The sequence below is a fragment of the Aristolochia californica genome, unplaced genomic scaffold (genome assembly GCF_029961685.1).
Source record: "Aristolochia californica isolate CCGP_79_NKW_82.1479 unplaced genomic scaffold, dmAriCali1.0.hap1 SCAF_5, whole genome shotgun sequence".
NCBI classification, from domain to species: domain Eukaryota; kingdom Viridiplantae; phylum Streptophyta; class Magnoliopsida; order Piperales; family Aristolochiaceae; genus Aristolochia; species Aristolochia californica.
Window position 1 is genome coordinate 3298494 of NW_027182214.1, and position 15424 is coordinate 3313917.

At 38.9% G+C, this 15424-nt stretch overlaps 2 protein-coding genes and 1 pseudogene across 4 annotated transcripts; 1 reads left to right on the top strand and 2 right to left on the bottom strand.

The window, feature by feature from the left end:
- Positions 1–86: 86 nt before the first annotated feature.
- LOC137966383 (MDIS1-interacting receptor like kinase 2-like) lies at positions 87–2534 on the bottom strand. The gene is made up of 2 exons (XM_068812969.1): positions 563–2534; positions 87–451 (listed from the first exon to the last, which is right to left on the bottom strand). The coding sequence occupies exons 1-2, from the start codon at positions 2532–2534 to the stop codon at positions 87–89; spliced, it is 2337 nt and encodes a 778-aa protein (XP_068669070.1).
- A 2335-nt stretch (positions 2535–4869) lies between these two features.
- LOC137966384 (threonine--tRNA ligase, chloroplastic/mitochondrial 2-like) lies at positions 4870–6286 on the top strand (annotated as a pseudogene).
- Positions 6264–10717, bottom strand: LOC137965960 (tonoplast dicarboxylate transporter-like). 3 transcript variants are annotated; one of them, XM_068812372.1, is made up of 6 exons: positions 10464–10717; positions 7936–8421; positions 7764–7807; positions 7561–7656; positions 6732–7242; positions 6264–6636 (listed from the first exon to the last, which is right to left on the bottom strand). In XM_068812372.1, exons 1-6 carry the CDS (start codon positions 10612–10614, stop codon positions 6593–6595), a joined length of 1332 nt encoding a protein of 443 aa, XP_068668473.1. In that variant the 5' UTR covers positions 10615–10717; the 3' UTR covers positions 6264–6592. The 3 variants fall into 3 exon arrangements, with proteins under 3 accessions (XP_068668473.1, XP_068668475.1, XP_068668472.1); XM_068812374.1 differs by having other exon boundaries at positions 7936–8413; positions 10464–10605; XM_068812371.1 differs by lacking the exon at positions 10464–10717 and adding an exon at positions 8614–9165 and having other exon boundaries at positions 7936–8413.
- Positions 10718–15424: the final 4707 nt, after the last annotated feature.

Here is a 15424-nt window from a genome sequence, read left to right on the forward strand (position 1 = left end):
GCCTTTGGTGGAGAAGAAGAGATGGATTATTGGTCTTATTATTTTCAGAGACAAAGAGGAAGAAGGGATTCAGCACTAATAACAAATCATATCTTAACATCCTTCAATTGTCCTAGAGTAATCGCGTGCAGAGGTAGACTAAGTGATGGCCTGCAAGTCGCCAGCGCTTGAGCGACCCTTTTCATATCCGGTCGAGACGATGGATTCGACTGCGTGCACGCCAGTGCGATTGCCACCGCTACTACCACCTCTTTCTCAATCACCTGCTCAGATGGGTAACGGAGTCTTTTGTCCAACACATCCTCCAACAGTTCATCTTGGAGACCTGTACCTGAAGTCGACAGGGAGACCAAGAGGTCCCCTGGATGGCCGCCATGAATGACTTCAAGTGCCACCACTCCAAAGCTGTAGACATCACATTTTGCAGTCACCTTCCCTGAGTAAGCAAGCTCTGCAAGCAGTTTCAAATCGGCAATCAGCAGAAACCCCTTTTGTTATGGGAAAGAATTCATTTTTGAAACTTGATTCTGGGGAAACTGATACCAGATTGTGAGAGACTTACCTGGTGCAAGGTACCCGAAAGTGCCTGCAACTGCTGTCCAATTCGATGAATTCTGCTTGAAGAACTTTGAAGTCCCAAAGTCTGAAACGCAAGCCTTAAATTCTTCATTCAATAAAATGTTTTTACTGGTGATGTCTCGATGAATGATCGGGGGTTTGAAGTCATGGTGCATGTAAGATAAAGCATTGGCAACGTCTTTTATGATGTTAACTCTCTTTGCCCAGTCCAGTTCAACAGCAGCTTCAGGATTGCTCAGCAGACCAGCTAGGCTCCCTTTCTCCATCAATTCATAAACCAGAAGCTTGCATTTGCGATGAGAACAGAACCCATATAGCTTCACAATGTTCCGGTGGCGTAATTCAACCAGCGCATGAATTTCATTCTGGAAGTTTTTCTCGTCTATCTCTTCTCCTTCTGCCGAATGCAGTTTCTTAACCGCCACTTTCTGACCTGTAGGCAGTTCTGCTTCGTAGACGCTCCCACTTCCTCCGATTCCAAGACAATTCACGTCGTCAAAGTCATCAGTTGCTTCGACTATGTCTTCATACACGATTTTTCCGTCATAGTTCCAAACGGAAAACGTATCCTCGCTTTGCTTGCTGCTTCTTCCGCCGTCCTCAACACTTGATCTCGACCTGGGTTTTTTGCAAAGTAGTCCAATGAGAACGATGACGACGGTAGTGATCACAGCCGCAGCAACCACGGCGATGATGATTATGTAACGAGTTGCCAATCCATGACTACCTTTTTCTGAAACCGGGGAACCATTTCCGTTCACGAGAGAAGAATTGCACGGTTGCAAACCTCGTGCCTCTCCACATAAACCTTTGTTGCCGATGAATGATTGAGATGTTGCATTCCGGAAGGCTCTGTTTTTGGGTACGGGACCTTCGAGCTGGTTGTAAGAAATATCAATCGAAGACAAACTCGAGAGGGTGCTAAAAGAAGGTGGGATCGAACCCGAGAATCTATTGTGGGAGAGATTTAGATCCATCAGGCGATCTAGCTTCCCTATCTCCGCCGGTATCGGTCCACTAAGATTGTTTGCAGAGACGTGAAGAGATGTTATCAGGGAAAGATTAGCAATGGAACGAGGAAGCTCTCCCGTGAACTGGTTATTTGACAGATTGAAATAATCGATGCTACGCATCACACCAATCTCTGTGGGTATTTCTCCTCCCAGATTATTACTGGAGATGGCGAGTGCTGCAAGTTTTGACATAGTAGTTAACGAGGTAGGCAAGCTACCAGTGAGCTGATTTTCTCTCAAACCAAGGAAGGTGAGCCTGGACAAAGCACCAATGTTCGACGGGATCTCGCCACTCAATTTGTTAAACCTCAGAGAAAGCACTGTAAGTCCAGAAATATTGGTGACCGAAGAAGGAATCACCCCTGTGAGCTGATTCCTTGTCAAAAGAAGGGAACGCAAACGGGTGAGAGCTCCAATATTTGATGGAATCTCACCAACTAGAGCATTGTCTGTAAGACTGAGCCTTGAGAGCTGAGAGAGATTGACCAGAGAAGGAGGTATGGCACCTGTGAAACGATTGAAGGAGAGATCAAGTTCTTGGAGTCTGGAGAGTTCACCAATCTGGGAAGGAACACTTCCTATGAACGAATTGTTTTTAAGATCCAAACGGGTGAGGTCAGGGAAAGCTGAAAAGTTCAGCTTCTCTAGTGTACCATTCAATCCGCAACCTGGAAGTGAGAGTTGACTGACACTGTCCATGGCAGTGTTGCATTTGAGCCCATTCCAACTGCATGGGTTGCTGCTGTTGATGCTCATGCCAGGAGGCACTGACCATGATTGTAGAACTCCCGGATCAGTGTCGAACTTGAGGAAGTTCTTCCAAGAGAGAAGAGCTTGTGCTTGTGAACTGAGTGGGACTGAACTGATAGGTTTGAGAAAAATTAAGAGCAACAGCCACCAAGGAGAGGATACTGGGATAGAAAGACTGGGCCGTTTCTCCATTTTTAGTCTAGAGAAGGGAATAGGAATACAGATTGCTCTTACCATTTGGGTTTGCTTATAAGCACATTTGATCAAGGTCTTCTTCCCACATATTTGGACTCTTCCTTTGGATTCTTTTGTCTGTTTTCCACGCCCTAGGATGAAGATTCAATGATGCCAGAGTTGACTAAATAATTGCCTTCTTGACCTTGAAGTTCAGTTTGACAATGCACATAGACAGCCATTGACTTTTCTCTTTGACTTTTTTTTTCCTAATTTTGTTTTCTCATGATTCATTTGAAAAAAAATACAAACTTCACTTTTACCATCACAAGTAATTTTTTTTTTTATCTTTTATAGATGGATCAAAATGCTATCGACGGTTATTTTCGAGAGGAGAAAATGTTAAGAGTTAGACATCCTAATTTAATACTATCGAGAGCAATAATAATCACGAAAAAAGAAATAATCAAGGACGAATACACAATATTTATATAGGATCGCCTCAAATTTACAAGAAAAATCGTATACACCTCATGTTCATTAATCACCCTAATAACGGTGCCCCCAAATGCTAGGAGAAAATTAAGGTAACAGAAATACAAGTGTGAAATTCTCAAACTACCCTTAATGAAACAATACTCAATAGGTTGATCCACATGCTGACACTGCGTAAGGCGTTAAGGGGGGTTAGTTTAAACAAATCTTCTCTACATAATGTTCTCTCCCGCATTCTTTCTTACATTAAATCTCTTTTGTTTTTACTTGTTGCATGCCTTCTTTTATATGGAAATACTAATATTTCATCGCTTGTAGCTGAATTCCATGTTCTTGAACAATCGGATAAATAGAACTCATATCGAGTGAATTTTGAGCTTCCGGTGTGAAGGCACAACATTAGACAATGAGGAAAGAATCGTGCTCGTCTCTTTCAATTGCCCAAGAGCATGACTAATTAGAGGTGAGAGTTCTTGAAGAATTATTAGATGGGTATAATACTACTAGACCAGATCTAACAACAACTCCTTATTTTTCTATCAAAAGAGGAGAGGTTACAACTGTCTGACATGGCAACTCATGTATTATAAAATGAATGAATCCCTTATCCCAAGTGTTAACGAAATAGCAGACAGAGATAGAGAAGTCTGAGTCAGACAATTGAAGTGATTGAAGTGTGAATTGAACGAGAAGTTGACAATTGAGTGGGTAGATAACTATCCCTTTCGGAGGAAATGAAACGCTAGAAGACGGGTAAAAAATATGCTTGAGGTCCAAATTCTCCAAGATCAAATCTGAAGTGAGTGGCAGGTCAACTTGCCAAGTCTTGTTACTGTAAAATAATAGCATGCCAGACCTAAATTTCTCCAAGGGATATTTGACTGAGTTGTAATGTGCTTGGTCTCATGGAACATCATCATCTAGCCCCATCCAAACCCATCAAAACGGTGGTTGTAAAGACTTCAACTTTATTAATTTGGAGAGAGAAGGATTCAAACTTCTCTGGATAATCAAAGCCCAAGGTGGCAAGAAAAATTTAAGAGAGTAAAGGCAAGGTTTCTAGACCGGTCTAAATCGATTTAAGAAGGATAAATCTTGACACAGTATGTAAATTCATGATACAGGTAAGTTCAAAATCAAACAAGAAATTCATAAGTTATTGTTGCCATACTATCCTGGTGTCCACTGTTTCTTTTAGTGATGCTACCATCTTCAAGTATAGGGACAAACTGAAATTTTGAACTTTTTACGAAATACTCATTTGTTGTTTTTGTTTTGTTATTATAATTTTTTTTGTTATTTGAGTTGGGTGCACCTTTCAAGATACAGTAAAAGGCTTGTGAGATTTAAATTGAAGGTTTCACAATGAGGCCATTGATTTACAACCCAAAAGATCGGTCTGTTAAGTGCAGAAAGCCAAGTACCTAACCCATTAGTGGACCAGGGGTGGACCGGAACCACCTAGCTCTGACATCCACTGTTCCCATTCCCTACCGCTTCTGCCGGGATTCGAAAAGGGAACTTGGTGCCCAGCTCTGATACCATATCAAACGCCTAGCTAATACGTACCTAACCCATCAGTGGACCAGGGGTGGACAGAACCTAACCCAGGTGGACCGGAACCACCTTGCTCTGACACACACAAGAGAAAAAGTAAAAAGGTACAAAGGAAAAAAGAAAATGTGCAATCAGATAAATGAGACCCATCGACAAGAAGGATTTTTTTCAGCTACACTGTTTTTAACTGAATAGTCACCTGAAATCTTAGCTTAATGCAGCCATTGACACCAAGAAAGGGAATTGGAATTAGCAAGATCACTAGCTACTTCAGAATATACAAATCTGGGATTAGAATGACATGTCTTCCAATTCCATTTTACAGGATGAAGCAGGTGGAGGACTAGTGTTTTGGCATCCAAAAGGTGCAATAATCAGGCACCTAATTGAAGACTTGTGGAAGAAAATTCATATGCAGCATGGTTACGAACTGCTATATACTCCCCATGTGGCAAAAGGTGAACTCTGGAAGATCAGTGGTCACCTGGATTTCTACAAAGAAAATATGTTTGATCAAATGGAAATTGAGGATGAACTTTATCAGCTTCTTCCAATGAACTGCCCCTACCATATTCTGGTTTATAAAAGGAAACTGAACTCTTGTAGAGATTTTCCAATCAAGATTGCAGAGTTGGGAACAATCTATCGATACGAGTATCTGGAAGTTTACATGGCCTTTTTCGTGTCAGAGGCTTCACCTATTGTCAGCCATCTTTTGAACTATTGTCAGCCATTCTAAATTTTGGAATTTTTATATGAGCTTGCAATTTAGAGGACAACTATTTTGGCAAACTTGACACCAAAATTTCTGCAATCACTATTTTATTTTTTGAAGATTTCTTTAAAGCACATTCAAAAGAAAAACAAGTTATCTTGTAAGATCTATCTTAACTCCCAAATGTTTGCCCATAAAATTTGATACTGATGATGCCTCTTGATGATTGCAGGAGGATTTCAATTTACCACAGAGGTTTTACATTTTCTATGCTGACTCCAACTCAAGCAAGAAGCGTCCTATAATGATCCACAGAGCTGTGCTTGGATCCTTTGAGCGTTTTTTGGGGGTTCTGATAGAGCACTATGCTGGTGATTTTCCATTAATACTTCCTGTCACTAATACGGAGGTTCTCTCTCTCTCTCTCTCTGAGGGTATGGATTTCTAGTCTTGATTCTTGGGTTCAAGACTATCTGAGGGTATGGAAGTGTACTATACTTGTACAAGCAAACTTTATAGTAAAAATAGGTACATAATACCATTAGAAAAGGAAAAATGCTATATCATCATGCTCTAAACCCGTGAGACACTAATGGAGGAGATGATTGGTTGGGCATTTGGGAAATGAGTTCTGGGACAGTTTTCTTGATTGTTGACCATCAGTTTCATGTTTTTTGGGACCAACTTGTTGATGAATGGTTGGATTTGTCCATTATTTGTTTGACTTGGTTGTATGTTTCAGGTTGCATACTGCAATGAAGTGTTCAGCAAATTGAAATCTCAAGGAATCCGAGCAGAAGTCTGCCATGGAGAACGTCTCCCTAAACTTATTAGAACTGCAGAGAAGCAGAAGATTCCTTTGATGGCAGTAGTGGATCCTAAAGAAGTTCAGAGTGGAACCGTCACAGTTAGATCTAGGTTCAGTGGGGAGCTCAGGACCAAGACTATTGACGATTTCATCTGCCGGATTCAGTATGCTGTTCAAGACAGAACATCATTGTAAGAAGCATCTCTTTACATTGACTGCCTTGTGATTCTATTGTTCTTATAAACAAACAATATTTACACAAATGTAAATCAAAATAACATTCAAATTTTTGAAAGAGCCTTGAGTATGACCAAATGTCACAATTTTGTTGGCACTTCTCTTTATAGATGATGTCAAAGAGATGTGGGGAAGATAGTGAACTTCAAACTACGTGCTTGATATGCAATCAAGGTAGGTACAATGATATGCAAAAGCTTACTTTCCTCTAGGGAAGGGCATCTCAGCCAGCAGGGAATTTGCATATAACCTGTGTCCAATGATCTACATGTCATGAAACTGATCAGTAGCTCGGAAGACGACTCGACCTGCAGATGTCAAAGTTGAGTAATGTGAGAGAAACTTAAACATCGAGCACGGATATTTTTCTGATAATCAGAATGAAGTATGAATGGTGGCTTACCCAGTGTTGGCATCAAAACAGAGAGTGCAGCAATTCCAGCCACCTTCAGTGGCAAGCCGGTTTTGATCATGTCTTTGATATCAATGTGGCCTGTTGAGAATCCAACAATGTTCGATGGTGTACTGGTTGGCAGGAGGAATGAAAACTGAGCTCCGATGGCACCCGGAACCATTAGAAGAAGCGGGTACATGTTCATGGGTTTTGCAAGTTGGATGAGGAGAGGGGTAACAAGTGTTGTGGTGGAATTGTTTGATGTGAACTCCGTGATGGTACTGCTTATGAGGCAGATGATCGGAGCGACGGCAAAATATGGAGTTGTCTCTAAGAAATCTAGAGCCTTGGAGAGCACGTCTGCAAGGCCACTGGTGCGGAATCCATCGGCAATGGCAAAGCCAGCACCTAGGAGTAGTACTATGTTCCATGGCAGCTTCTTGCATTTGTTCCAGTCCATCAACTTCTCCCCTTCTTGCTTCCTATTTGGTATTATGAACAACAGGGTTGCCATCATAACCTACGTGACAAAAACCACAACTAAGTTATAAAACTGGTAACTGTCATCGTATTATGAGTAGTTTTACAGGTTCAATTGCTTATCACATCGGATTCTTAGAATTCGATTTAACCGGCCTGTTCTCTGGCTTAAAACATATATTGGCAGAAGCAGAAAAGAAAAAGAAGCAAACAGTTTAAGAAATCATATCCTGAAGACATCAAAATCTAAAATAAACAAACAGTCCATTTTTTAAATAACAATTTGTTGGATCACTTGATCTAGTAGAGGCCTTTTCTTTCTTTCTTTGTCGTGATCGTGGTAATAAAACAAACTTACACTGACAGTTCCATCGCCCACACGGCCATGAAAGAGAACACCCCATCCAGGGACATCATCTGTTAAGCTTCTTGTTATCCACAGAACTACAAGCATCTACACAGACCCAGAAAGGATAATTTGATCATTTATCTCGTCAAAGCGATGGAAATCTTTGCAAGTTCAGAAATTCAATTTTGGATTTTGGATCTTTTGAGACATACGGAGAAGACAGCCAAAACCATCTTTTCAGCAAAAGCCATTGGACCTGCCAAAGGAAGAACAAAAAAGCGTCACGAATGAGAATTCTCTTAATTTTACATGAAATTGAAGCATAATGAAGCATACCCAAATGAATAATATGATACAATGCAAAAATATGTGTATCAATCGTACCTAATAATTCGAGCTCTCTCTTCAAATCGGATTTGTCCAAATAAGCAGTAAGTGAACTCCCGGTGCTTTTTGACAAGTAAAGAACGCAGAGTATCCCCCACAGAGCAAAGAAAATCAGTAAGGCCAGTGGGAACCCAAAGGAGAACCAAGTACTGAAGCTGAGAGGCTTCGCGTTTGGGAAGTAGCTGTGCCACATCCCTGCTAGTATGAGATTGACACCGGTTCCTGTCAACGTGCTCATTCCGCCGACTGCCGCCGAGTAGATCACCCCAAGGACCACTGCCTTGCAGAAGCGGGTGACATCAGATCCCGTCGAGCTGCCGGCTGGAAATCGTTGGAGAACTCCGGTAGCCACCGGCATCATCAGCACTGCTGCAGCCACATTGTGCATCCACATGCTTACAAAAGCTGTTGTTGCGCATATCCCCAGTAGCAAGAGCCTTGGTTTCAGTGGTTCTCCACAAAAGAGAATTGTTATCTGTTCCACTAGAAAGAGACCCATCAGCTTCGATGAAGAACAAAACCTTCTGCATCGATCAATCAGTGATAACAGATCGAAAGCAATAAATGAAGGCTGAGAATTCTCCAAAGAGACTAGTTCTTCATCAGTGATTCAATCTCTACTTTGATATTGAGGGGCTACAGAGGGATATAGTGAAAATTTGAAAAGAAACTCACATTCAAGGCGAGTCTCCTATGGACGTTGTAGTGCTCAACTGCCAGGGCCAGTGTAAAGCTTCCCAGCACCAGAGAGATAACATCATCCATGTAAGATTTTGCCACCGTTTCGGCCGAGGCGATGCCGAAGATTGGGAAGAGGAAGAGAGGTGCCATTGAGGTGATGGGTATGGGTACAGCTTCAGTGAGCCACCATATGAATATCCATGAAAGCACTGCTAACATGGCTATAGTCTCCTTGGGGCCATCAAGTTTGACAAAAATGTAAATGAGCAAGCATGCCATCGGGCCTGCTGCTATGGAGAGGTTGTTGGCAGTTAGAACTGATTTCAGACAGGCAAGACAGCCTCCATGATTCGGAGTGGAGGATTGGATTGGTAGAAGTAATGGAGTCTTTGAGTCATCCATGTTCTGTGTCCGAGAGCTCTGGCAGTTCCAGAACGAGGAGGAGTGGGTGTTTTCTTTAAGGACGAAGAGATATGGAAGGAAACTCTCCTTTGCTTCTTTATCCGTGACTCAATCAAACTTTAATAAGTGAATTGAAAGAAGGAAAAAAGGGTAATTGAGAGAGAAAACAGTTGGAAACGACATTTCTTTTTCCAATTGTACAGACGTTCATGTCCGATATCTATAAAGATTGGCATCGTCAACCCACTTTAACTTCAAACCACATCCTAAAGAGATTATATAAAATATGTGAATCACACACATGGGGTTTCATCTGACCAAGTACGCAAGAATCCCAATGTGTGTTTTGATCCATTCATGTAGTATTATATCTGTACAAGGCCACAAATGGAACTCCATAGAGCAGACCGATCTGTACCAGGTTTTTGGATTTAATTTGAGAGAAACAGGTATGAAATGTAATGTTATAAGTCCTAATGATTTTCATTTTTAAATTATTTTTAACCCAAAAGCCTACTCCTAGGCTTAACCTATCAAAGAAACATACAGAGATTACCCAAGAAGGTTTTAATAACATGCATATTCTAGTAGTTTCAAGGAGGCAATCAGATGGGTCAAGTGGACAAGGAGAAGCAAACATTTTTCTCAGTCTAGGTGTCCAGTTTGTACAAATCTCAGTCTCTTCAATATTCAAAGGGGTCATTGATAGAGGTGGTGAGTCATCTGGATATGCTTCTGCCATGAAAAAAAAAATTATATTTTTTTCCATTAGTTTGCTTTAGTTTCTGAAAGAGACATTTTAATTATGAAGATAATAGACAGAGTTAATAATGCAGATAAAGTCATGATCAAGAAGCAATTATAAATTGAAATCTCACAACAACTATCAACAACCACCACAACAACAGCTGAGAGCCAAGACGAGGTTAATTGTTCAGAAAGAAAAAAATAAAAACTCAAATAAGGTTATTTTATCTTAATCTAAATTTTTACATGTTTACTCGTATTAATTATACTTATCTACTTCCAGACAAATATATTCATATAAAAAAAACCAAGTCTCCCCCTTTAAATTGGCCTGGTTAGTGACTCAGGGTTTTCTGAGTCGTTTCATCTCAATATCAAATATAATCAATCATTTCACGTAGGACCTACATCAATGATTCAATCTCAAACGAACAAGTAGCTCGTAAAATCCAAATTTCCGATTAAAAGATTGAAACTCTCTACCAACCCTAGCTGTAGGGGACTTCATGGTTGCATTATGGCCAGAAAAATTATTATTTTCCCAAATTCCTTTCATGTCAAATGATTTTGTCGAGCATTGGATTACATGGGAGAAAACAGGTGTCAAGTGAGGGACAATAATGCATCTTATCGACGAGAAGGCCAAGAATAATGGAGGTGGATATTGCGGCTTTTTGGGAGAGAGTTTCACATACCTGAACCCGTTTGAAAGGCGACATCCGACTGCCAAATGGGGGATTTTGATTTGGAAGAGAAAAATCCATGGACTAAAGGAATGATTGCTTGTGCAGCTGCATTTAGATCTGTCCACGGAAAGACGAAAAGAAGAATTGACGTGGTCCACATGAAATTCAACCTGACCCAATAAATCCGGGATTCCTCCTTCACCCATGGAGATGGAGTGTGGTGGAGGATAGAGGGAGTGACATAACCTCACTTTTGGCTTTGAGGTGGAAATGGTTTCCTCAATATAACCAGTGGAGACGAATACCCCTTATATCCCCATAAAAAAACTAAAATGGTGAAGTAATGTTTGGAACCTTATAAAAGAAAAATAAATAAATAATAATAATTTTTTATCATTATTATTCCAAAAAATAATTAATAAAAATGAGATAATACTCAAATTCTCCTCTTCATTAATTATTTTTAAAAATTATAATGGTTAAATTCTCACTTTTTTCCCCTATAGTTCCGGTCCTCTTGTTGTCGCTCTCCCTACGTTCGTCTCTCCTCTCTCTATTTTTGTTATTGCACTTTTTATTGTGTACACTAATACAAAAAATATTTTTATTAGTAAAATATAGATCATCCTATAATTTACTTTCATTTCATTTTCCCTAGATGATATGTTTTCCCAGTGCAATAACCCCCCAATAGAACTCTCTATCTTCTCAGGGTATTTTAAAAAAAAAATTCTGAAGTTGTTTTTTTATTATGTTAAAAATCCAATGTTTTTCTTTTTTTTTTAAAAGAAAAAGGACATTAAGATAATCTTACTAATGAAATGTTAAACAATTTATATTAGAGCTTTTTTAAATTAAAATTTTGACTTTTAACTGAAAACTCGACTTTTTTTCCCTTCCTCTCCATTTTTTCCTCCTAATTTCCATCATTGCATTTTCTTTGCTATTTTTTCTTCCAGCCTTAATTTCTTTAGACTCAACAAGAATTACTATCATTTTTCCCCTTTTGTTGATCATTAGGATTATTGATGTTAATTTCAAGCAAATAAATCGTCATATATGTGATTTTTCAGATAGAAAGGTTAGTATGTTGTTTTGTTTTTTTTTCTTAATTTGTTATAGTTTTTTTAAATAATTTATTTTTGTTTGTTTGGTCATTTAAGATTAATTTTTTTCGTACTTGTTTGCAATTGTTTTTTCATTACAAACAATTTTATATGGTATTTTCAATGATTATTTTTGTCCTTTTTCTTATTAAAAGGGTTATTTTCATTTCATTTTTCAGATAAACTAAAATGTGTTAATTATGATTATTTAATTTTTTTAATTTTAATATGGGACTAAGCAGGCAAAAGCTAGGGAAGAGTAATGGATTAAAGAGAAGCATAATACATCAGGTCACAATTTTTTCCAACTTAGGATTTTAGGGTTGGGGGATCAGGTTGTAGTTTCAAAAATCTAAATCACAATTTTTTCCAGCTTAGGATTTTAGTAAGTCGACCAATAACCAAAAATATTTAAATTTTTATAAAATCATATAACTATAAAAATATATAATTATAAACAAAAGCCTCATACATTAATGTCAATCTAATGTATAATAAAATCCTTAAAGGAAATACAATAAAATTATCAGAAAAAGGCACTTAAATTATGTCTAACATACATTATGAAAAGGTTTTATTCAAGTAAATTTTTATAGTGGTTGATAATTGGTACTTCAAATTGTCATTCCACTCCCCAATAACTCTTGCCCTGGAATTAAAAGATCCACTTTGAAAATTCAAACAACAACCATAACTTAGAACCGCTTAGGCTTAATTTCAATACCTACTCAAACACTCTGGGACTTATGGTCGATAGCTCTAGGTACAGACACCTAGACCCAAAATAGATCTTTTATAATATATAATAAGTCAATCTAGTCTGATTGAGTATGAGCAATGATTACTTGTTCTATAATCTATCTCACAAATGTCTCTTAATAGGTAGATATAAAATTTATAAACAATAATAGAGTTACACCAAAAATTCTAGGTGAAACTACCAATTTGATCAGTACTACTCAAACAGATGTTAACCCACGTCTAGGATGGCAAGAAAAGTAAATAAGAAGACTTCCAAAAAAAGGTGGCATGAACTTGTAAATATACAAATTATTGTATGTCTTCGTGTCTGTTTTTTAGACGAACCCTTAAAGACATTATAGTCATTGTTATCTCTTCCCCAAAACTATAAATAGAGCCCCAAGGACATGTTTAGAGCATCAAGATCTAGCCACTTTTGCCTAATTCCTCTCTTGGACTTCGTCATTTTTCCTCTCTCTCTCTCTCTCTCTCTCTCTCTCTCTCACACACACACACACATGAGCTCCTCTCTCCTCTCTCCCTAGAGCTAGAATCCCTCTTTTCTTCCCTCTTTTCCTCTTCTTCTTCTCTTCTCTCCTTCCATTAATATCTCTTGTAATTATGTGAAGGCCATAGAAATCAATATGGCATCAAAACAGACAAACTAATTTGAGAGGGCTGGCCAAAGAGGAGATGGTTGAATGCTGGTCAAAATTTAAGGGCTGAAAAGAGTATGATTGTTGAGAAGAATTTCCATGGCTATTGTCTTTATCTTGAAGATAAATGGTTACTTCTTTTAAATTTTTGGATGAAAGAATGTTAGTAAAGAATTATCAGCCCTTTGTTTTCATCATTCACGATCAAGTTTTTTCACTAAGGGGGGGTTAGTGCCCCAAATGGATTCTTGAAGATCAAGTTCATGTCCAACATGAAGATCATGTCAGTCATGTACATGAAGATCATCTTCGCATTTGGTGTTAGTGTTGACAACTTCATGTGCACTGGAAAACAGTTTCCAATGTTAGTGCCCCAACATGAGAAAAACATAAAAAACAAGAGAATCTCTAAACTTTTACAATACACTTAATTACAATATAATCTTTAAACTCCAAATTAGGTAAAACAACTATTATTACTACACGAATAAATTATTTAATGTATAACTAAATATATTAATATATTTATTAATTAAATTAGATATATTATTATGCATTAATATGGTAATTATATGAGCCAATGAAATACGCACATGATTAATTACAAATAATAAATAAATAACGTGGAGTTATTAATAACACATGATATACTTTAACCTAAAAATGAATAATTTAAGAGAAAAAATTGATCTAATCATAAATTTAACACACTATATATTTGTATATAATATATTTTATGTATTATTAATTAATAATATACTATCACAAAATATAAAACCATTAGTTTAATTAACTATAGCAATTGGATAATTATGTCAAGATAATTTATCAAATATTTATTTTAAAAATATTTTAATTATGACTATTAAATCACTATTTTTAATATAGTAATTATAAAATAAATGTATTAAATAAATAAAAATAATTATTTAATAAATAAATTTTATAAATTAATGACGATAGTTTTAAACTATCGTCGTCTTCCTCAGGGTCGTCGTCTTCGTCAGGGGCGAGCCAGCAGGCAACGGCAACGGCGACGGCGACGGGCCAGCGGGCAACGGCGACGGCGACAGTGGGCAACGGCGACGGCGGTGGGCAACGCCGATAGAGGCGGCGCTCCGACGGTACGAAGAGAGGGAGAAGAGAGGGAGGCCGAGAAGTCCAAATATCAAAATCGAAGAAAAACGAAACTGAAACAGGGGAAATCGCAAGAAATTGGAAGGTCTTTTGGGGGAAAAAATGATAGCGTGAGGGAGAAGGGAGTGAGATGCCGAAAGGGAGAAGAGAGGGAGAAGAGACAGAGAGATAAGAGAGAGGGAGAAACGAGCGGGAGGTTCAGAGGGAGAGCGAGTCCGAGAAAGAGAAGGACGCCGGAAGAACGTTTGCAGTGAGAGATGGAGGCAGTAGAGAGGGAGACCGGAGAGGGACGGCGGAGACGAGAGAGCGAGCAAAGAGATCGGGCTTCACGGAGACGACAGAGGGTTGCGGGAACGAGAGTGTCTGTGCGGGAACGAAACGAGCGAAATGAAAAAAAAAAAAGAGCGAGACGGTCGAGCCAGAGAGAGCCCGCGCGAGAGAATCAAGTGGATGATTCTCAAAATCGGGCGGTAAGCACTTTCCACCCATTACTCTTGAGACATGAACTATTGATTCATGTATATTCATGTACATGACATGAATTTTGGCACCCCCTAACGACATCAGGACATGAACTGCGTAATACGCATGAAGATCATGTCCTGAGTCATGTGCACTAACCCCCCCTAATGTTGCTCCTTTCTTCATGCACGAGTTTAAAAAAAAAAAAAAATTGTGAAAGCATCTCCTCTTTGACTAGGGGTGGACAACAAATCGGATTTTACGGGGAACTCGACCCAAAAAACCCAAGTTCGGCTTTATACTTCCACCCCACAGGAAAAAAGACATGTCTGGTTTTGGGTTGGGGATTGGTTTTCCTAAATCTAACCCGAACCCGACCCACATATGAGATAAAGATATAAAACGGGGTTGACACGGGTCAGGTTTTACATGGGGCGGGGACGGGGACGGGTGGGGTTTACAAGGATAAGGTGGGGACAAGGTTACAAAGATGGTGATCGAGTCAGGTTCAGGTTTGATGAATCGGGTTCTTTTTGGGTATGGGTTTCTAGGTCAGGGATCGGGAGTTCGAGTTTTTGTAAACCCGACCCGAGTCCACCCCTATCTTTGACCAGCCCTCTCATGGATGAGCTCTCTTAGCTTCCCTTCCATTTAAAATGAAAAATTAAGCCACAAAGGGACTCTCTCTCTTAGCCTCTCTTCCATTTAAAATGAAAAATTAAGCCACAAAGGGACTCTCAATGTGGTTGTCTTCAATGGCCTCCTTTAAAGGTTCATGGCTGGATTTTTTTTTTAATGGAAATTACTCTCTTTGACTCCTTGAGAAAGAAAAAGAGGCAAAAGGGAAGTGTGCTCATCCCTTAGATTT